General features: G+C 70.2%; 1 protein-coding gene across 2 annotated transcripts; it reads right to left on the bottom strand.

Moving 5' to 3' along the window:
- Nucleotides 1-7,166: 7,166 nt before the first annotated feature.
- On the bottom strand, nt 7,167-13,297 carry TBX1 (T-box transcription factor 1). 2 transcript variants are annotated; one of them, XM_068990225.1, is made up of 8 exons: nt 13,264-13,297; nt 11,813-12,170; nt 10,045-10,146; nt 9,317-9,488; nt 8,739-8,894; nt 8,086-8,153; nt 7,907-8,007; nt 7,167-7,630 (listed from the first exon to the last, which is right to left on the bottom strand). In XM_068990225.1, exons 1-8 carry the CDS (start codon nt 13,295-13,297, stop codon nt 7,167-7,169), a joined length of 1,455 nt encoding a protein of 484 aa, XP_068846326.1. The 2 variants fall into 2 exon arrangements, with proteins under 2 accessions (XP_068846326.1, XP_068846325.1); XM_068990224.1 differs by lacking the exon at nt 13,264-13,297 and having other exon boundaries at nt 11,813-12,231.
- Between the last annotated feature and the right edge of the window lie 8,067 nt (nt 13,298-21,364).

Genomic DNA, 21,364 nt, shown 5'->3' with positions numbered 1-21,364 from the left:
GCAGGCGGAAAGCCGCGGGGCACCCGGCGCAGCCCCCAGGGCCTCTGCCCTGTCCCTCCCGGCGTCCAGCGCCACCTCTCCCAGCCTGGGTATGGACACGGTGCCCAGCCACCCACGCCACAGTGCCCCTCATCTGGCCTGGGTCCTGTGGAGGAGGGACCCCCACGGGGCGCATCCCTGTCTGCCTGTCCATCCCTCGTGGTGGATGGGCCCCCTCCCGCCCGGCCTGGCCGTGTGCAGCCCTGAGCACTGGGCCTGGCCCTCCCGAGCCTGTCCTGGCCCCGCTCTCCCCAGAGCACGGCTACCCCCCATCCTGGCGGACGCTGCTGTCTTCTGGGCACGTGCAGTGCTCGAGCGCAGAAACTCTCCGAGGACACCGTGGGGCTGGAGGTGCCACTCTGCCCACCCCCCTCCCCCGGCCTGGCCCCGAGGGTCGAGGGTGGGAGCCCCACACGGGGGAAGACGCTGGGCGGGCCAGGAGGGGGCGGGGTCAGCAGGACCCCCTGCTCCCAGGGTCAGGGTCAGGGGTCGGCAAGGCTCTGTGATGCTTCAGCGACCTTTCTGGTGGTCTCGGGGCCTTTCTCAGGGTCCCCCCAGGCCTGCCCCACAGGGCGCCTTCTGCTCCAGAGCCCGCAGAACTGTCCAGGCTCGGGCTTTCGGAGGGGCCCTCTCCTGGGGGTCCTGAGCCCACACCCCGCTGGAGCCCACAACTGGATGGCCTGCCTCATGGCGAGTCTGGGCCCCTGGGCACTGGAGGGCTTGGGGTGGGGGGCCGGGTGGACCCGGCCTGGTGGGCACACAGCCAAGAGGGGAGCTCCCACAGGAGGGACATGCGCCCATCCAGCTGCGTGCCAGCTGCATGCCAGGCAGGCCACGGGGCTCAGGACGTCGGGCCACACTGTGAGCTGACCCCGACCCTGTGCCCCCAAGATTCCTGTGCCCGCAGCGGGCTGGTCTCCAGCCGCCTAGGGTGACAACCACCAGGCCTCTCCAAACTACCCTGGGAAACACTGTCGGTTTGCAGACACATGAGGCCTGACTTGGGGCTTCCCAGGTGGCGCAGTGGTAAAGAACCCGCCTGCCGATGCAGGAGACGCAGGTTCGATCCCTGGGTCGGGAAGATCCCCTGGAGGAGGGCATGGCAACCCATCCCAGTGTTCTCGCCTGGAGTCCCACGGACTGAGGAGCCTGCCGGGCTGCAGACCATGAGGTCGCGGGAGAGTCGGGCACGACAGCGTGCTCGCGTGCGAGGGCTGACTGGGCCAATCCGAGAAGAGTAACGTGGTTTCGATAGACTGCGGGTGATCCAGGGGTTATAAATCGCTAAGCATGCATAGACACACTTAAAAGTCACTGCCGTCTTGGCTGGTGTTCGGCGCATGGCTTGGCAGCATCGGGGACCCACACGGGGTCCTGCAGCGGTCAGCACGCACAGCTCCGGAGCTTTCCGCCTTCCCAAGCTGACGCTCTGCCCCGTCCCCTTCCCCCGCCCTGGTCCCCACCATCTACTCCGTTCTGTGAATTTCACGCCCCCGGGGCCTCGTGCAGGGTCTGTCCTCCCGTGTCTGGCGCTTCACCAGGCGTCCGGTCCTCGGGGCTCATCCGTGCTGTGGCCCTCGTGGCACCAGGACGCCCTTCCTTTTCATCCCCCGTGTGGACAGACCGGGTCTTCTGTTCATTCATCAGCTGAGCCGTTCCAACCCCTGATGAGCCGTCCGTGGGGGTGCGGCTCCCGCCGCTCGAGGGCGGGGCTGCCCTGAGCCTGGGTGGACACGTGTGGGCTCGGGGCCGCTCCCAGCCCTCCTGGGCCCACACCGGGCGTGGGGTTCTGTCTACCAGCTGTGCCCGCTGCCCGGCTCTGCGTCCCGCCAGCACTGACTGTCTTCTGCTGGCTGCTGCCATCGACAGCGCCCTCGTGGGTGTGAGCTGCTCCTTGCTGTGGTCTGATCCGGTCTCTCTGCTCACCCTCAGTTACTTTCCGGGTGTGCATGTGACAGGACCTCTGTCTTCTGGGAGCTTGCTCCCGGGGGTGGCACACTTGGACGGCAGCCGCTGACCACTGGAGGGACCCAGGAGCAGAGAGCAGGCCCGGGCCAGCTTCCCGGGGTGAGCCTGCCTTGTCGGCGCGGGAACGGGTGTCCAGCCCACCCCAGACCGGGCCCCTTCCCGGCATCCACAACGCTGGGCGGCCAGGACGCCAGGGCCCCCGCCTGCAGCCCACCTGCAGCACGGAGGACCAGCCCCCACGGGAGAACACAGGTGGACACAGCTCCCAGCTCTCCCCAAGCAGGTGCCGACAGCGTCCCAGCCCCCTTGCTGAGGGCACCCTCCCAGCTGGCCACCGAAGTCACAGGGCCTGCCCGTCCGGGCCACGGAGAGGAAGCGTGCTGGGACCCCCAGCCCCAGGACCACCCGCCTGCTCGGGGAGGGGTCAGCTCTCCAGGAGTGCCTCTGCTCCGGCGGCACGGGGCAGCAGCCTGTGTGGGGCCCGTGGCCCCCACTCAGCCACCCCAAGGAGATGGGGCTTCACCTTCAATGGCCAGAGGCTTCTCGCTGGCACAAGGGGGCACAGAGGCCCACGGGGGTTGGGTAGAGGGGTGAGGACCACAGGGGCAGGGGTTGGGGGTTACGGGGGGGTCGAGGGTGGATGGTGGGTAAGTGGGTACCGTACGGGTGCGTGGAGAGTGAGGTGGGGTGGGGGGGGCCCCAGTGTGGATGGTGGGAGTCGGCCTCCTCACTCAGAGGGCAGCCTGGAGGCCTGTGGCCCCTGCGGCCATGTCCCCCCCTCACTGAGAGGCTCTTGGGCAGGGGTGCAGCTGGCAGCCCAGGGCCCCGCAGGCTCTCCCAGGGAATGGCCGCCCTAGAGCCCCCAGATCTGGCCAGCTGCCTCTCAGGGAAGCCGCCTGGTTCCCTTCTCGCGTTAAGAAGCCCCACTCGCTGTTACCAGGAGGGAGGCTGCTTGCACACACGTGGCAGCTCCCATTTATGCTGCAGACACAGCTGGGACCCTGAGCCCCCAGCGCCGCCTCAGGGCGGGGAGGTGGCCTCTGGGTGCCCAGTCACCTGAACCAGGCTGGTCAAGGGCACACGGCCTGTGGGGCTCCTGCAGCCAGGACCCGACGGCCAGGTGGCCCTTGGGCACAGGGCATCCCAGGGTTGAGGCATGTGGGAGGGCCCAGTGAACTAGGCTTCCCCACCACGGACCGCCTGCCTGCCCGCGGCACACAGCCTGCTCGGGGAGGCCCGAGTGCATCCCGGGCCGTGGGGAGGCGTGCCGGCCCTCCCCTGCACGAGGCCCTCATCGTCCTGGGGAAGAACCTGTGCGGTGCATCCGGGGTAGAGGCTGTGTTCAGAGGTAGGACGAAAGGGAAAGGAGTTGAGGCCAGGATGATGAGGAGGAGCCGGGAGGGTCAGCGTCCTGGAGGGGCCAGTGAGGGGCCGGGGGGGTGTCTTCCAGGAGAGAGGGCACCACAGAGCAGGGGCCCAGCCCACCACGCACAAGCACGAGAAAACGAGGCTCCAGGTGGTGCCGCTGAGGCAGGCTGAGGCCCTAGACATTGGCGAGGACACCTCAGGACTGCTGGTGTCCGGGGCCGTGCCACAGGAGCGCCTGGCTGTCCGCGGCCCGGCCGGGGGCGGGGCACGGTGGTGGGGCTGGGAGGAGGGGTTGGGCGTGTGCTCCCTGCGATCAAGAGCTGATGGAAAAGGGATGTCAACATTCCCCTTTATAATTAAGATCGTTTAATCACGGCTACTAAGACCTAAGCTCCCCAGAGTGGGCTGCGCTCATCAGAGCCCCTTTGGTTCTGCCGACTCCCACACGCAGACCTGGCCCCAGTTGAGTGGAGACTCCAAGAGCCCAGTTCCATCTCGCAAGCCCACCTGGTCTGAAGAACAACAAGCAGGAAAGGGAACTGCGTCAGAGGCGCCCGCGCTGCTTCTCTGAATGCAGAGCGCGCGGCGGGCAGAGCAGCCCCACACCCACCCCGGCTGCTCCCGTCTGGGAGGCCGCCCTCGGGGCCAGGCTTGGTCGGAGGCTCCACCCCGGGACCCGCAGAACCTCACGGGAGATTGAGGCGGAGACTCACCCCACGCAGCCCCTCCCCAGTCATACAGAAGGGAAACCGAGGCTCCGGCTGCAGACCCAGGTGCCCCCGCGCCCAGCCCAGCTGGGCCACTCTCCTGCCTCCCTGGAATCACCGCTTCAGTCCGCGAAGCAGCTCTGGGCCCATCTTCCCCAGCGGGCTGCACACGGCTTTCATCTGCAGCAGACCTGCCTCACGTTCCCCCCACAATGTTGCCCACGCACTCTGGGGGCCTCCCCGGCCCCAGGGACGGGCCTGCAGACCCCAAGAGACCTCCGTCGTCCGGAGGCTGCACCACCGAGGCCTCCCTGGGAGGCCACATTGCCAGCCCCCGACCCAGAGCACAGCCACCAGAGGGACCTCCCCGAGGGCCTCACTACTGAGAGGGTCTTGCCTCGCGTCCTCACGCGGTGGGGTCAGGGCAGCGCCGTCTCAGGGCTCCTACAGCGGGCCTCTGGGGACCCAGGTGAAGGGGTGCCGGGTGAGTCACTGGAACCGCAACTGTTGGGCCGGGGCGGGCGGTTCCTAAACACCCCAGGAGGCGGCAGGACCAGGGAGCTGCCCGCCCCAGGACGTGGTCCCCACACGCCGGGTGCTCGGCCTCCGGGGGCTCTTCCCTCCCCACCTGCCTTTACTCCCTTCACACGGCGGGCGTCGAGGTTCGAAGAACTTCGGGCCTAAAGGGTCCGGAGCCCCTGGACCAGGTCTCTGAGAGGTCCTTCCTGGCCCTGGAGACATAGACGGGGCCGGAACAGGGTCTCTGGGCCATCGGGGATACAGAGAGGATGGTGGGGGTGTCCGACAGCTGGGAGGGAGCCCCCAAGGAGGACCCCAGGCCCCTCCCAGAGAAGGGCTGTAGTGGGAAACAGGGGCCAGGGGGTGAAGGGGGAAACGGCCTGTTCCAGGGAGGTGCCTGCGCCTGGGGACGAGTGACCGAGAGGCCCAAGTGCCCTTCAGAGGCCTGGGGACCTGAGCCAGGCCTCCCCCGACCCCAGGATGAGAGGCAGGGTGACTGCAACGTGGGGGGCCCAGCACAGCCCAGCACCCACCCTAGAATAAGTGAGTGTCCCTCGCGTGAGTCCGGACATAGGTCTGCAGTGGCCGGCGGGGGCCCCCGGCTCGCAGCCAGCCTGTGACAAGGTCTCAGCCAGAACAACTCATCCGCGGGTGCAGTGGAAGGAAAACACACCTCTGGGGGCTGGGGTCACGCCCCAGGGCGAGCGAGCATCTGCGGAGCCCAGCCGTGGGTGCCCGGCTCTTGAGCACGGCTGGTGGGGGCCCGGCGTCCACCTTTATTCTGTCCTGCTTGGTATGGGCACGCCCCGCAGTGGGCGCAGCAACCCTGCCTCTAGTCTGGGGAGGGGGCGGTCTTGGGAGGTGCCTCTCATCTGCCAACGCTGGGCACCAGGGAACACGTGCCCTCACTTCACGTCTGAACAAACCCAAAACAGAGATTTCTGCACCTGCGGTTCTCCCTGGTCTGGACGGGGCGTGGGAGGCCAGAGCGCCACGCGGAGACCGGCTGGGCAGAGCAAACCGCGGCTTGTCTCTCCTCCCGGGATGAGGAGGGCTGGCCGGATTTATGGCCCCAAGTGAGGAAGCCAGGGGCACAGCTGGCTCGCTCAGAGGCAGACCTGGGGTTGGGGGCACACTGTCCACCAGGGCGGAGCCCCTGGAGTGGCGCCCAGGGCTGTGTTCCTGAAGCTCTGTCCCCCGAGCCTGCTGGCCACTCAGGCAGACGCTGCAGGAGTCTTCACGGCCAGCGCCAGGTGCCCCTGCGCCAGGTACCCCGAGGATCTGGGGGCCCTGGCTCCACTGCTCGCTCCTCAGCAGCCGTGATCACCACGTCCCGGCCTAGAGGGACGGGAGAACGGCTCCTGCCGGCCATGCCCAGAAAGAAAAGGTCGGCGAAGGGCAGACGTCAGAAACGCCCAGCCGTGCCCCGAGGTGGCCCAGGCCCACAGACGCAGCGGGTCAGGCCCGGAAGGGGGATGGGGCCCCGGCCACTAGCACTTCCCGTCCCTCTCACGGCCGGGCCAGCAGCCTGGACGCTGACCGGCTGTCGGCTCTTCCTGCCTGGACTCAGGAAGGGACCGCATCAAAGGTCCGGTGTGGCGCTGATGGGGAGAGGTCCCACGGCACCTGGCCTGGGAAAAACGCTTCCCACGCAGGTTTCAGGATGACTCATGACCACTGTCATTGTGTTCTTGCTCAGGCCACCCCATGGGGACCCTCGCAGCAAAGAGTCAACAAACGGGAAAAACACAGGCCCGGGCCGCGACAGCCTGGAGCGCTGCCTCTCGCGTCTTTCCGGATCAGAGCCAGGGTTTCTTCCCTTCCCAGCCCCCAAAGGACAGTGTCCATCCTGCTCGACCAGGACTGTTATCCCAGCCTCCATGGAAAATCAGGACAGGCACCGGTCCTGAAAACGGGCCAGGGGCGGGGCCCGGGCCCCAGGCAGAGGGGCAGCCGCCAAGGCAGGAATGTCAGCAGCGAGGCCGAGGCCGGATGCACACCTGGGACCAGGAGCTCGGGCCTCGGGGACCGCGAGGTGGGAGCGGGGGGCGGGGCGCGCAGACGGGAGGGCCGGGGCGGGGCCGCGCGCGGGCTCCGGGGGGCGGGGCTGGGAGCGCGAGGCAGGGACCCCCGGCCCTGCGGCCGGCCTGGCCCGGGAGCCCGCGAGTCCCCGGGTACGGCTCTCCCCAGACACCCCGCGCATTGTAACCCGGCGCAAAGAAACGGACACTCAGGCAGCTTCCAAAAGAGGCGAAACCGTTTATCAAGGCGGCGCCGGCGAGGTATCTACAGTTTATCTACAGATATCTACAAGTATCTACACCACACGGCCTGCAGACGGGGGTTCTCGGGCTGTCCACGCTGCAGCGGCCAGCCGGGCCGGGGCCGTCGCGGCCTCGCCGAGAACAATAAATACCACTTCCTTCCCGCGCGCAGCGCGCACTTCGGCGCTGGCTGCGCGCCCCGGGGGTCCCAGGGCCGGGGAGCGGGGTCCTCGGGCCGCCCTGGGGCTGGCGGGGGGCGGCCCCGCGGCCGCGTGGCCCGGCCCCCGGGCGGGCGCGCGCACTATCTGGGGCAGTAATCGTAGGAGCCCGGCGGCGCGGCCCCGGCCGACGAGTACATGCTGGCGGCGGCGGCGGCCGCAGCGGCCGCGGCGGCGGCGGCGGCGGGGCTCACAGCCGGGTGGTGGTGCGGGTGCGCGTGCGGGTGCGCGTGGAAGCCGTGGCCACGCAGGCCGGGCAGCGGGTAGGGCGCCGGCCGGCTCTTGGCCCCGAGGTAGTGGTCGTAGGCGGCGGCCGGGTACTTGTAGGGGTGGTGGTGCAGCGGCTCCGACGCGCCGGGCGCCTCCAGGCGCAGCTCGGGGTGCGGGGGGCTGGGCCGGCCTCCGGGCGCGCCGGGCAGCGGGACCCCGGGCCCGGGCAGCGCGGGGCTGAGCACCCGCGCCAGCAGCTGCGGCGGGTGCGCAGGGTCCCCGAGCCCCGCCGGGCCGCCCGCGTCGCGCTCGAACTCTCGCCGGGCCTCGGCCGTGTCTGCGGGGAGGGCCGACGGCTGAGCCGCGGTGAAGCCGGCGAGAGCGCGCGGGTTCCCGCCCGGCGTCCCTGCCCAGCTCCGGGCCCTCCCCAGGGGCCCGCGCCCGCCGGCGGGCGGGGCGGGGTGGGCGGGCGGGCGCAGCCGTCGGGCCGGCGGGCGAGTGCGCGCTTGCCCGGCCGCCGCAGTCCTTGTGCAACCGCCGCGAAGGCCGCGAGCGCCCCTGCGGCGCGGGCGAGGCCGGGCGCGGCCGCCCGGATCCCACGACCCCGGCCTACCTTTCTCCGCGCCGTTGGGCTGCGTGGGGGAGGCCACGGGGTTGCGCGAGCGGGCGAACGCGCTCATGAGCGGCAGCGCGCCGGGCCGGTGGTTCCGGGGCCTGCGGGAGGGAGGCGGGCGGGGGTCAGGGGGGCCAGCGGGGCGCCCGCGTTCTCGCGCTCTCCTGGGGGACACTCACCAGTCCTCGGGGTCGCAGTCTCGGAAGCCTTTGGCGAAGGGGTTACTGGCGATCTTGAGCTGCGTGATCTGCGGGAAGCGGGCACTGCGCTCGCCCTGGGGGCCGCGGGACTTACCCGGAGCGGAGGAGCGCCGGCCACTCTCCCCTCTGCTCCCCCCCATTCCCGTTCTCCACCAGACACGGCTGGAGCACACCCGCTCCCTCCCCCGCAGGGCGCTGCACCTCTCCGGGGCTGGGGAGCCCTCCTTCTGGCCGAGGAACTCCCCCTCTTTAGCACCCGCAAGTGCCCCCCAGGCGGGGCTAGCGATGCAGTTAGGTCCACCCCCCACCCGCTGAGGTCTGGAGTGGAGGGCCCCCCAGGAATCTGGGTAGACCGTGCATCAGGCCCCCAGTGGGAGCTTCCGGAATGGTTTGGAAAACAAACTTTCAGGCCACAGAGATAGTTGCTGCTTGAGGGGTCAACCTGATAGGAGGCTGGTCCCGATAGGACACAGAGGGGAGGGGGATGGTCTGAGGCCCTGGTGAGGGGGGGCGGGCTCTGAGGCCGCAGGGGCGGGTGGGGGTGGGGGGCTCCATCCTGGCTGGGTTTCCCCAGGCAGCCACTGAGAATCACGCCTTCCCAGGGGTGCAGAACGGGCTGCCCGGGGCCTCACCCGGTGGTTCTGGTAGGCAGTGACCGCGGTGAAGCGCGTCTCCTCAAACACGAAGGTTTTGAAGTTCTCCTCCGCGTACTTCTCGCTGTCTTTGCGTGGGTCCACGTAGACCACGTGGAAGCGCGGCTGGTATCTGTGCATGGAGTTGAGAATGATCTGGAAGAGAGGTGATGAGGTCCGAGCTCAGCTCGGCGGGGCCCAGACGAGCAGCGCACTTCCCTCCCGACAACCCGGCACAACCCTGCGCTCTCCCAAGGAGGCCGGCCTCTTAGGAACCTCACTGCCAGATTCCAAAGGCTGCTGCCCACCGCCCCGCCCCAAGGCCCCCCATCCTTTCCAGGGAAAACCTTTTCAGGCTTTTGCCTCCAGCAAAAGCCCAGCAGTGGGGTGAAGGGACCAGTGCAGCCCTCTCTCCCAGGCCCAGGCCCCTGACCCAAAGGCTGGCTCTCCCTGGCTCATTGTCCGTCATCCACACTCTGCCGTGGCGCGGGTCAGCAGGAACCCCTTCAGCCTGCCGGGGGTCAGCAGGGACCCCCTCGGCCTGCCGGGGGACGGGGCGGTAGCCCGGGGGCACTCACATGACCGTTGTCGTCCAGCAGGTTGTTGGTCAGCTTGAGCTTGTCGAAGGAGACGATCTGCTTCATCCACTGGGCCCCCTTGGCCGGCGAGTCGGGGTGGTAGTGGACACGGCCCGGCGTGGCGGGGTCTGCCTTCCCGGCCACCAGCCAGGACGAGCTGTGGAAGGCGTACCTGGGCCGCGGGGGGGCAGGGGCCATGACACGCCGGGTGAGGGCCTTGGCCAGGGAGCCCGAGGTGCCCGAGGCTCCCACGGGCGGACAGGGGGCTGCCCAGGGGGCCTCGAGGAAACAGGCGGCAGGAAGCGCCAGCAGGGAGGCGGCCAGCCCTGGCGCCACGATTCGCTGCACGCGGGTCCCGCCAGCCTGCAGCCTCCTGAGTCGCCAGCCGGTGCGGCGGGGAGGGGGGAGCCTGGATCTGGCCCGCCAGGGCCTAGGGCGCAGGGCGGACCGGGCTCTCTTTATTAATTGCTGTTAATTGTCCAGGCGGCCAGGCCCGCCCTACGTAATCTCTCCCGGCCACCCCACCTTTCCTGCCGGCTCCGGGGCCCGGCGTCCCGGGGGAGGGGGAAGGGACGTGGACAAGGCTGGTGGGGAGCCCCAGCATGTGTGAGCCCCCCCAGGGCCAGTCCCCAGAACTCCTGGGAGCGGGAATGTGGGGCTGGGGGCTGGCGGGACCGGAGAGTTGGCCAGCGGTCACAAACGCCCGCCGGGCTGGGCCGGGCTCTCACCGGTAGCGCTTGTCGTCCACAGGCACAAAGTCCATGAGCAGCATGTAGTCAGCCATGGGGTCCATGCCGAACAGCTTCACTTGGAAGGTGGGGAACATGCGCCTGGGGGCGGCGAGACCCCGTCAGCTCGGGACGCGAGGGCAGGCCGCCCGCTTCCAGCGGCCCAGAACGCAGCCTCCTCTCCCCCGGCCGGCCGGGGCCCTGGTCATATCTCCCCTCACCCAGCTGCCTAACTGACCTGACAAGGCCCCTTCCCCACCAAGGGCAAGTGGACAGTGGGACAGCCCCTTGCCCCCGCCCCTCCAACTCTGGTTAGAAACACAGAAACAGCTAACTCAGCGTGCCAGCTGGGCCTGCAGGCCCTGACCTCGGCTTCTAGCTTCTTACTGAACCTCCACCCGTGCAGACCCGACCTAGCTGACTACAGATCCGGCTGTCCGGGGCCGGGTAAGCCCAGGGGGCCACAGCAACAGCAGTCCGGGGTCCTGGGCCCTCAGCAGGACCGCCCCGCACCGCCTGATCTAAGCCATCGCTTTAAGCTCCCGGCTCGAACAAAGCGAAAGCAAGGCAGACTAACCCAGGGATTCCAGGAGTCCCGGGCGGCCTTGCGGCTGAGTCTGCGCCTGCTTCCCCGGTTCCCCCCCACCCCCAGAGGCTGAGCTGCGGAGTCCACAGCCCTGGCCCTGAGGCTTCTAGCCGGGTCCTGGGGTTCTCCACACCTTCCTCAAGGACGCAGACAAGTTCCCCAGACACAGCTACTCCAGGCTGGCCTGGCCTCTGTTCTTGCGGTCCCCTGAACTCCCCGTCCCCTGAGCTCCGACTCGTCCTGCACGCAATCCCAGCTCAGGCCGATGGCCGCCGGCTGGTCCAGTCCCGGGTGCCGGCTGCCGGCTGGGAGGACAGCGTGCCGCCCGGCCCCCACCCGCCTGTCCTGCCGCTGCCTCTTACAGGCACCTCCTCTCGGGTGGTGGGCTGACGCCAGCTCTCCTGGACAAGCCACCCTTACCCCCTGCCCCTGCAGGGCAGAGGGGGCTGCAGAGTGCTGGCTGGGCTGGGTGGGAGGCTGAGCACCCAGGGCAGGCAGGGGAGCCTGCAGAAGGCCCCGGGCTCCCCGGGGAAGACGCCGAGACAGGGCAGGAGGAGCCCCGGGCGGGCTCTGCCAACAGGCCCTGAGCCCTCCCAGGCCGTGCGGACGCAGAGCTGGTGTCTCCTGTGTACATTAGACACCCGCCTTTGTCTGCCGGTCACATCGGCTGCATCGCAAAACTTGTTCCCCTTCTCTCCGGGCCCTTCAAACAAACAGGCCAACGGAAGGCGGCGGCCCCAGCAGCAGAGCCAGGCCCCGCTGTCAGCAGAGACGTAGGCCTGAGAAAACGGGGTGGCGGCCTCCCCATAACACAGCCCGTGCGGGGAGGTCTTAACTGTCCCAGAGCGGTTCCGACCCACTGTCCCGTTGCCCGGCGGCGCCTCCAACTAGCCTGGGTGGACTGAACTGGGGAACCAGAGACGGGAGTCTCCTCTGAAAAGTGGGGATCCGCCTGTTGGCGAGGCCGGGAAGAACTGAGCCGGCCCCCGCCTCAGGCCGCGGGTGTCCCGGGGAGGCGGGTGGACTCCCGGCCCCCACGCTCCTCCCCTGACCCCTCCGCCGGTTCCCCAGGCGGCTGTCGCGGGAGCCGGGACCAGGAGCAGAGAAGCCGGCCTTGCCCCCGCCCCACTCGCCGGCCCCTCCGGGCTGGGGCGGCCCACGGCCAAGGAGGGGCGCCCTGACCTGCCGGCCTTGGTGACGATCATCTCGGTGCCCAGCTGGTTGAACTCGTCCCACAGCGCCTTCATCTCCAGCTGCACGCTCACGCTGGCCACCTTCGCGTTCTTCTTCACCGGCGCCTTGGCGGCGGCCACGCAGCTGGACCCGGGGCCCTCGGGCTCCGCGGCGCTGCTGGCAGCCCCGGCGGCCGGCGCGAACGGGTAGGCGTGCGGCGGGCCCGGGGCGCCCGGCGCGGCGGCGGAGCACGGCTCGTAGCGCGGCGGCGGGGGCTCGCGCGCGCCGTACGGGTCGGCGCCGGGCGACGCGGCGCCCGGGAAGCCCCCTGCCGCCCCCAGGCCGCTCAGGCTGCTGGCCGTGAAGGCTGCAACGTCGCAGAAGTGCGAGAGCTGCGTGAGCCACGGGCTGGACACGGCGGAGATCATGGCCCGCGGGCCGCGCGCCCCGCCGAGGTGAGCGCTGCCCCGCGCCCCGGGCCGAGTGGCGGGCGCGCGCCGCCCCGCGCCGCCGCCCGCGGAGCCGCCCCGCCCCGCCCCGCCCCGCGCCCCCGCCCCCGCCGAGACAATGGCCTCCCGGCCCCCTCCCCGCCCCCGCCCCGCCCGGCCCCCGACCGCCCGGACCGGCTCCCCGGCGGCGGGCGAGCGCGCGAGCGCCCGCCGGCCGCCCTCCCGCGCGGCGCTGCCCGCCCGGGCCGCTGCAGCCCGTCGCGGCCTCACCTTTGTTCCCCTCGCTTGCGTCTCCCCTCCGCATCCTCCGCCGCCCCTGCACTGCGTGTACTCCCGTCTCACTTTCCGCCTCTCCCTCTTTTCCTGCCGGTCCCTCTGCGCTTTGCCTTCGCTCTTAGGAGGCCTCTCCCCCTCCTCTCTGGGCGTCTCTCTATTATTCGTGGCTTTTAACTTTTTTTTTTTAAGGCCGAACTCCTTCCCTTGGACTTGCTCCTTTTCTTAAGACTCGACTTGCTTGACTTCTCTGCGCTTCTCTCCGGTTCTGGCCCTCCTCGCCTCCTTTCCGTCTTTCCCCGCTCGGGTGTCCTCTTTCCCTCTCCTTTTCTCCAGCTCTTTTCCTCCCGCCGTCCCCTCCTGCTTTCTCTCGCTGCTTCTCCGAGCCTCCCGGCTCTCTGGGGCTCTCCTCCTGTCCCCCCACTTCTCCGAGCTCTCCGTCCCCCGCTGCCGACTCCCTCGGGTCCCTCTCTCCTGTCCCCCTCCGACCTCCCACGCCCTCTTCTGCTCTGGGCTCAGCTGCACCGGTCTCGGCAGCGGGGTCCCCAGGCGAAGGGGGCACAGGATTGGGGCAGGGTGCCGCCCTTCCTCTGCGCCCCAGAGTCCAGGCTGGAAGCCAGGCACTCACCCCACCAGTGCGGCCTTTCCGCCCTCCCCCGATCCCGCCAGTCCTCTTCGCTTGGGCCCCAGGGGCAGGGGTCTGGCGGACGTCTGCCCAGACGCAGTGGGGAGGCTCACCTTCCATGTCCCTGGTGACCGTGCTGAAGTGCATGCCGGCCGGGGATCCCAGCGGCTTCACAGGCTCGGAGGACCCAGGGGCCAGATGCGTGGTGCGTTCTGCGGCCTCTGCTGCAACCAGAGAGGCGATGCTGAACGCGCTGGCCCGGGGAGACAGCGGGCCCCGCGCGTCCATAGGCGCCCGGCGGCCTGGCCGGCGCCGCCTCCGACTGCATGCACCCGGCCCCACGGAGGCCGGCCCAGCCCACGGCCCCGGGGGCGGGAGCCTGCGGTGCCACTCACCGCTGCGGCCCCGTGCCCAGGGGACATGGCGTCACGGCCCCCCACCCCAGGCCGAGGGGGCCCTGGCGGGTGGAGAGCCCCGGGGGGTGGTGCGGGCCCTCCTGCATTTCAGGCTCCCGGCCCGTCGCCTCCGCTCCCAGGAGCCTCTGTGGCCAGCACCCCTGGACCTTCTGCGGCTCCCCGAGGCCCGGCCTTCCTCTGTTCAGCGAAGCCACCGGCTCCCACCGCCCCAAGGGGAGGCTACAGCAGGCGGCCCCGGCCCCAGAGCCCGGCCGCGGGGTTCTGGCGGGCCCTGCCCTGTGCTTCGCCCGCCTCCCCAGCTGCCCCTGCACCTGGGCGTGGAGAGGACCGTCCAGGCTCCGGCAGTGGCCACGGGTGGAAGGCCCCAGGGCTGCAGGATCGTCCCTTCCTCGGTGCCCAGGGACGGGACCTGGCCCCGCGGGCGGCTCCTGGGCCCCTTTGGGCGGCTCACGGTCGCGCCCGGGGACCCTGAGCCGAGGGACACCGCCCAGGCTGCCTAGCCCGGGAACCCGAGCGTCACGCGCACCCGCGCGCCGCCCGCCCCTGGCCGGGACGCTTATACATCCGGAGGGTGGGCAGTGCCCGCTCCTCCGACCTCCCCGAGCACCGGCCGGGCGCAGGGAGGGCCAGGGGCGGAGCCTGGACTGGCCGAGGGAGCCGAGGACACGTCGGAGGAATTCAGGCCGAGGCCGGGTCTGGTTGCTCGCTGCCCCTCGCCCGCCCCGCGGCCGGCCTGCCCTCCTAGAAGGCCCGACTGCCCACTTGGGCCTGCAGGCCCAGGCTTCCCGGATTCTAAGCCTGACGGGGCCCGCGCCTCCCCGCACCTCCTGCCTCTGGGGCCGCCTCTGCCCAGTTGGGGGCATCCATGGCTGCCCAGCCCAGACGCCCCCCTTGCAGGGTGCCAGGCCTCTGCGACCCAGGACTCGCTTGGGCCCTGGGCTGAGCCTCTGGCCCTCAGGCCTCTCTCCAAGGCCTCTGCAGCTTCGGCTGGATGGGGCGGGAGGCGGCAGCCTCTCTGGGGGTTGTTGGACCCTCAGGGTGGAGGGCATGCTGGCCCAGAACCGGGGTGGGGGGGCCCTGGGAGCCGCTCCAGCTAGAAGCACGGGGCTCCCGGGCCTGAGGTCCAGGACTGGCGCGGCCTGGAGTGGAGGCGGTGAGCACATGGGCCCTGCTGTGTGCCAGGGTGGGCAACCGAGACCTCGTGAACGCTGGGCCCCGCCCCTCCCCCCGGACGGCCCCTGCAGCGCCATGGACCAAGCTGGGAAGGCGTGATGTTGCCAGGGGGTGCCCTCCCCGCAGGGTGGCGGCGGCCGTGATCTGTGCGGCCCGGAAGCAGGCCCAGGGAGTCCGGTGATGCAGGAGGAGCTAGGCTTGCGCTCCCAACCACCACCCCCCCCCCCCGCCGACCGCCCCCCGCAGCAGGGCCAGCCCGGGCCTCCAGGAGCCCAGGTCGAAGACCAGCTGGCGGGGGGGTGCTGCTGCAGGAGGCGAGCGTGTGCTGGTAGTCAGCACCCAGAGGGGCGCGCGGGGCGTCCCCAGGGGCGCTGGCGGGCGGCTGGGTGGGCTGTGCGCGGTCCTGGTGTGTGTGGGTGCCCGTGGTGGTGTCTGGTGCACCCAGGGAGCCCCCCCCGTACACCTGGGCGGACGCTGGAAGGCAGTGGGCAGGTGCTGAATCCGAGGGAGAGGCCGGCGTTGGGGAAGGAGAAGTGAAAGTGAAAACCCCGGGGCCTCAGAGCTGCAGGGTTAGCCTCCCGGGCTCTGTCCTGAGGGCCCTGGCCCTCCGAGGAGCCCGAGGTGGGAGACAGGAGAGGGATCCTCTCGGCCCTCGTTAACCCCTTGGTGCCTGAGCTGGGACGTGGGCGGCCAGGCCAGATGGGGAAAGCGCAACAGGCGAGGTCCGGGCGCCCCTCCTGCAGCTCACAACTGCTTCCCCCGCTGCCGCTGCCCACCCCCACCACCACAGGCCCGGAAAGCAGCGGCAGTGCCGGCCCGGCGGGAACGCAGCTGCAGGGGCCAGAGATGCTGCGGAGGCTGCGACACTCTGGCCCCTGATGGGAAGGCCGGCTCATCAGCAAAGACCCTGATGCCGGGCGGGACTGGGGGCAGGAGGAGAAGGGGCGACAGAGGATGAGATGGCTGCATGGCATCACCAACTCGATGGACACAAGTCTGAGTAAGCTCCGGGAGCTGGTGATGGACAGGGAGGCCTGGCGTGCTGCCGTCCATGGGGTCGCAGAGAGTCGGACACGACTGGCTGAAGAACAGAGGAGACCGGACCCCTCGGAGTTGCCGCCTCCCGCGCCTCAGGGGTGTGCTCGCCTGGCCCTCCCGGGCCCCCGCCGCTCTTCACTGCGCCCACCCCCATGCCCTCGCAGCCCAGCGAGAGCACGTGCCCTGAGGTGCCCCCTGCACGCTGCATCCACACTCCCTCACCTGGACTAGCGTGGTTCCTTTCTGCCTCGCTCCCCCTGCCGGCCACGCCTCCAAGAGCGAGAGGTGGGAGTTGGGCTGGGCACCACCAGGGCCCAGAGCTGATGGGGGTTCTGCCCGCTTAGGGCACGATGAGCCCCTCCACCTGGGACGCGGGCTAAAGACAGGACCCACCTTTCCTCACGCCAGTCAGCAGGATGGAACCAGGATGAAACCACATTACAGGCCCTAGAAGCAAGGCTCACGTGGACCCCCAGCCCGAGGTGGGGTTGCGGGCCAGAAGGGCAGCCGAGGCGGGAGGGAGCAGGCGGCCACCCCTTGCTTCTCGGGGCTGCTCTGGGACGAGCCCCAGCCACACTCACCCTCACCCTCAGTATCGTAGCTGGGAGGCTCAGTCCCCAGCTCGCGAGGGGCAGCGGGGGGCCGCTGGGTGGCACCCAGCTCCTCCCCAGAGCGCACGTGGGTCCCCAGGGGAGCCGGTAACACCGGGGTCCACCCGTCACTCCTGCCACCGAGCAGGCACGTCCGTGGCATCCGCCCGGCGCTCTGCGCGTCCAGCCCTGGAAGGACCGGCGGGCCCGTGGGTGTCGCTGTGCTTGAGTGCTCCTGGAGACACGGTGGGCTCCACCTGCGCCCCCCCGCCTCGGTCTCCGGCCACCGCGGGGCCCAGGGGCCAGGGCGCAGAGTGGGGCAGCGGCTGCCACAGCGTTCCAGAAGAGCTGGCCGGGCTTTCCTCCACCCGGCTCCTCCGTTTCAGGACTGGTTCGCTGGAACGTTCCCCACGCCTGCAGTTCCCCTGGCCCTGCAAGAAGGCCGACCCCAGAGCGGCGTGCACAGCCAGTCCCCCGCTGGGGCGGTGCGGGGTCTCAGGGGGCCAGTGGGGACCGACCTTCGCTGGAGCTGGGGTGGCCCCCTCCCCCTCCCCTCGCGCCCTCCCGCGAGTGTGTGCTCAGGACCTTGGCCCTTGGGCACGTCCCACCTGCCTCCCTCCAGCCAAGGTGCTGCGGCTGCAATGCCAATAAGCGGCTCTCTGGGTGGCCCTCGTGGGCACGAACGGAGGCGGGCGGGAGGCCCCCTTCTCCCCTAGCGCGGCTGAGGCTGGAGGAGCAGGAGAGGACTCTGGGCTCTGCTCGAGTAGCGATGCGGGCGCAGTCTGAGCCGGGCTCCCATGTACCCAACTCAAGGCCTCGGGTCGGCGTCAGGGAGGGGAGTGCAGACCTTCAGGCCCCAGGGCGGGGCTGGGGCTGGGAGGAGAGGCTGGCGGGCAAACTGTACCATTCATCCTGGTGAAGGCGGCTTCCCTGCCCAGCACCCACCCTCCCCCCACACCCTGCCCCCTCCCCCCACACCCTGCCCCCTCCCCCACCCTTTCCCCCCACTCACCCCTCCCCCACCCACCCCTCCCCCACTCCATCCCCTCCCCCCATCCCCCTGCCCCCGCCCCTACCGACCTGGTCTCTTGTGACATCACCTGCGTTTGGAGGAGGCAGCGCACTTAACCAGCCTGGCGGCTCCTTGCACTGCAACCAGGGAGGGGTGGGGGGGCTCTGTTGGCCCCTAACTGCCCCCAGGCCCTTCCCGCAGAGTGCCCCCAGCTGAAGCACATGTCCCTGCCAGCCCCCCGGGGTGGGGAGCCCTAACCCTGAGGTCTGGGGTGCCCTGTGATGGGCCCTGAGCCCCAGGTGTACACCGGGGTCACATGCGAGGCCTGAGCATCCGAGGAGGTGCTGGTGAAGGCTGGCTTGCAGGTGTCTGAGTGGGGTGAGCTGAGCTCCTGTGGCTGCCCCCACCCCTTCTGCGGCATCACCTGGAGCTCTTCCTGGCCCCTGGGGGGCGGGTGACTACAGCATGAACACAGGGCAGTGAGTGGGGGGCGCAGACGGCGGGGGGGCGGACGAGGCAGCAGGGGGAGGCTCACAGCGCTGTGACCCCAGCCCCTCGGTGCCGGGAGGGTCGGCTGGGTCTGCACGGCTGGTTGCACCTCCGCCCCCTCCCTGAGGGTGCTCCTTCCAGGCCCAGGAGGACATAACGAACCTGGGGAGACAGTGAGGAGGGGCTGGGCCCCGGCCCCCCGCAGGCTGGAAGTCCACCCCCGAGAACAAGCAAACAGACGGCCACGGCCGGGCCCTCTCCGATTTCTGGGCCTGTTGACTTAGCTGCCCACTTGGCGGGAGGACCCAGCTGCCTGGAGAGCCGGCTGTCCATCTGTCTGTCCATCTACTGCCACACTGGCCCCTCCACCCCAGGCGCTGTCAGGCAGAGACGCGGCTCAGAGGCCCCGGGGACCTAGACTGAGGCCCCGAGGTTTCCGCCTCCGTGGTCAGGGCTGGGGGGGACAGGCCCCGCTGGGGGTCTCTGCCGAGGGCGAGGGGCAGGGAGCTGGACGCCTGAGACCATCTCCGCAGGCCCCTCTGGTGGGTGGGGGACCTCGACTGCGTGCACACTTGCCACACACGTAACACACCCACAGATGCGCGTGCTCACTGTACGCACCGACCCGGGCCGGCATGCACACGTGGGCTCATGTGGAGCGCGGGTGTGCAGGTGCGTTCCCCACGGGGCCCCCGTGGAGAATCGTCACTGTCCAGGGCACTACGCTTAGTGAGCCGGGGGCCTCAGCCTCACCCGGCATGGATGAGGTCCGCGTGGAGCCCCGGGCACCCTGCGGTGAAGGAAGGTCCGAATGTCTCAGCCTGCTCTTTCGGGATGATTTCCTGAAGGTGACGCCCTCCGACTGTACCCTTCTTGAGGGCAGGTCCGATGGCAGGGATGATACCCCGGACGCCGGGGACAGGAGCGGGTCACTCTGCGGGGACCTTGCCAGGCAGGTCCCCAGGAGGCCAGCCTCCCAGCTCAAGCCGCAGGCCTGAGTCGGGCTTGGTGGGCAGGTGGGCTCTGGGAAGCAAGACTTGGGGCAGGGCCAGAGATGATGGCCAGTGACCCCCCCAGGCTGGGCCCAGCACCTCTGGTCACAGGGCCGTGACCTAGGGCTGCAAGTCTACGTTTCGAAGCTTAGAGCAGTTAGACTAACCGAATATGTCAGGCTGGGCATTTTCATGAGATGCATGATCCAGCTGGTAATTTAAATTCAAGCTGTTCTCGCTGCGACAGCCCCAGCGGGAGTCGGTGAAGGGTCGGCTCCAAGCTTGAGCCCCCCTGCGTCCCCCAGGGCAACCTTTTGCCCAGAAGATCAGCTGGCACAGAGGTCTGGCTTCCGAGCGCTGTGCCCACCGCCCCAGGCAGGCCGCCTCATGCTCCCCTCACCCGGTGCGTGGGAGCTGACGGCAGCAGGCAGGCCAACTGGGCCTCCAGGGGGGCACCGTGCAGGTGGCGGGGAAGCTGCTGTCGTGTGAAGGCAGAGGGGCCTGGACCCTTGGGCGGCTGGGCCTGTGGGGGCGGCAGGGGCAGCCAGGCCCCTCAGCCGCAGGCCCGCCCAGGAGACGGTGTGGTCAACGTTTTGAAGGGACGGGCCTCTCGAGCTGGCCGAGCTGGGGTGGACGGTGCAGCCCCAGCGTCACGCGGGGTTAGGCACACGCCCCACCCTGCAGCCACTGCGCTCCCCACACATCCGGGTCTCTGCCCCAGAGGCCGGCAGAGCTGCGCGCCCACGTGCGCTGAGCCAGCTCCCCCGGCTCCCGAGTGGTGCGGCCGGCCCCCCGGGACCGTGGTAGGGTGGCCGCTGCGTCTGTGGGCCTGGGGACGGGCAGGGGTTCGGGGAGGGGGCGCCTGGCTCTACCCCCAAGGCCCACTTGAGTCCTCTCCACCTGGCTTCCCTGCCCGGCCCAGGGGTCCACAGCGGCCCTGGTCTCCCGTGTCTGCAGGCCCCGCCCCGCCCCGTCGCAGCCAGACAAATCTCTTTCCTCCTCCGCAGCTTTGCCGAACCAGGTTGGAATTTCTCAAAAGCAAACAGCTCAGAGCTGTGGTTTTGGGAGCCGAGATTCCTCCTGTCTTGTCTGAGGCGGCATCAGGCAGGCTGGACGGGGCCCACGGCCGAGCCCCTGGGACCCCACAAGAATGGCCCAGGGCCGCGGCAGGCGCTGGGGCAGAAAGGACCCCGGATGTGGACAGAGCCCGCTGAGGGGCCGCCCGCGGGCCGGGGCTCTGTGGGTGAGCACAGGGGCGGGCTCATGGTGCCATGGGCCGGGTGCGTGGGAACGTGGGGGTGGGGGCCCCCCCGGAGAGCACCTCGAGGGGCCCGCAGGCTGGGCGAGGGGGGGAGGGGGCTCTCGCCAGGTGGTCGTAATCTCCTCAGTGAAATAGGAGTCGGGGTGGGCGGGGGCGGCGGGCGCCTGAGGGGCAGGAGACAGCTGCGGGGAGGGGGCGGCCTGGGGCCCTGCGCACAGGCCCACTCCCGCAGGCGCAGGCGGCTGCTCCCCCCGCACAACCGACCCTGCGGCCCACGAGGCTGAGAGGCTCTGGGCTGCCCCCAGGGCTGGCCCTTCCCGCGGTCGCCCCTGAAGCCCCCCAACTCGGGCCATCCGGCCTCACCAAAGTTGTTGGGCCCCTCGGGGATCCTCGTCCGGGTGCAAGGGGCAGGGCGGACCTGCAAGGTGGGCACCCTGAGCCCGAGGGCCTGGGCAGGGCCGGGTGGATGCCCCATCCAGCGAAGTGGGTGCTTGGCACCAGCTGTGCAGACAGACAGACAGACAGACAGACGCAAGCTTTCACCAGCTCCTCCCGCCAGGGTGCCTGCCAGAACCCAGCGCACGGCCGCCCGCGCTGGGCGGGGTGTCAGCGGGCGCCAGGCTGTCTCAGGCCCGGCTGGGATCGGCTGGGCCCCAGGGCCAGCGGGAACCTCCGAGGTGCCGCCTGGGGAGACTGAGGCAGCCCTGGCTGAGCCCGCGTGGCGTGCGGGCACCATGGCCCCGGCCTGCCCCTCTCCAGAGTGCCTGCCTGGCGGGGTCCCCGCCCTGTGTCCCCCTTGCCCAGCTCTGTGCCCCCAGCTCCGTGCCCCCAGGCCCTGCCCTCCCAGAACCTCGGGCTCAGCACCCTGGCCGTCCCCTCACGTGCCGCGGACATGGCTGCCCTGAGCGCCTTGCCCTACCTGCGCACTCAGGATGGGACGCTATTAGTCATGCTCACCTCACCGTGGAGGGGATTTTGTAGATTCTTTCCCAACCTTGGCCTCCGGCAACAGAAGGCGGGGGTGTCCTGCGGAGGCTGCCCGGGGCGGGCGGGCGCCCCGGGCACAGTGGAGGAGCATGCGGGAGGGAGGGGCTGCTCCTGGAGGAGGCCCGTCTGGACGGCCGGGGCGGGCATGGGGTCGGGGGCGGGGGGGTGCTCTGCCAACTCCAGCTTTCGGCCTCTGGCTTCGCAGACACAGCGTGTTCTCTGCGAGAGGCCTGCCCGTGGCGTGCGGCCCCAGCGC

Source organism: Capricornis sumatraensis, chromosome 17 (assembly GCF_032405125.1).
Source record: "Capricornis sumatraensis isolate serow.1 chromosome 17, serow.2, whole genome shotgun sequence".
NCBI classification, from domain to species: Eukaryota; Metazoa; Chordata; class Mammalia; order Artiodactyla; family Bovidae; genus Capricornis; species Capricornis sumatraensis.
This window is presented reverse-complemented; position numbering and strand designations above follow the sequence as displayed.

Excerpts from the sequence above, each read along its gene's own strand:
- TBX1 (XM_068990224.1), bottom strand. The coding sequence starts at position 12,231 with ATGATCTCCGCCGTGTCCAGCCCGTGGCTCACGCAGCTCTCGCACTTC. Across the intron at positions 9,489-10,044 it reads GTGGACGACAAGCGCTACCG|GTACGCCTTCCACAGCTCGT; the intron begins GTGAGAGCCCGG and ends CCCGCGGCCCAG. Across the intron at positions 8,154-8,738 it reads CTGCCTACCAGAACCACCGG|ATCACGCAGCTCAAGATCGC; the intron begins GTGAGGCCCCGG and ends CGCTTCCCGCAG.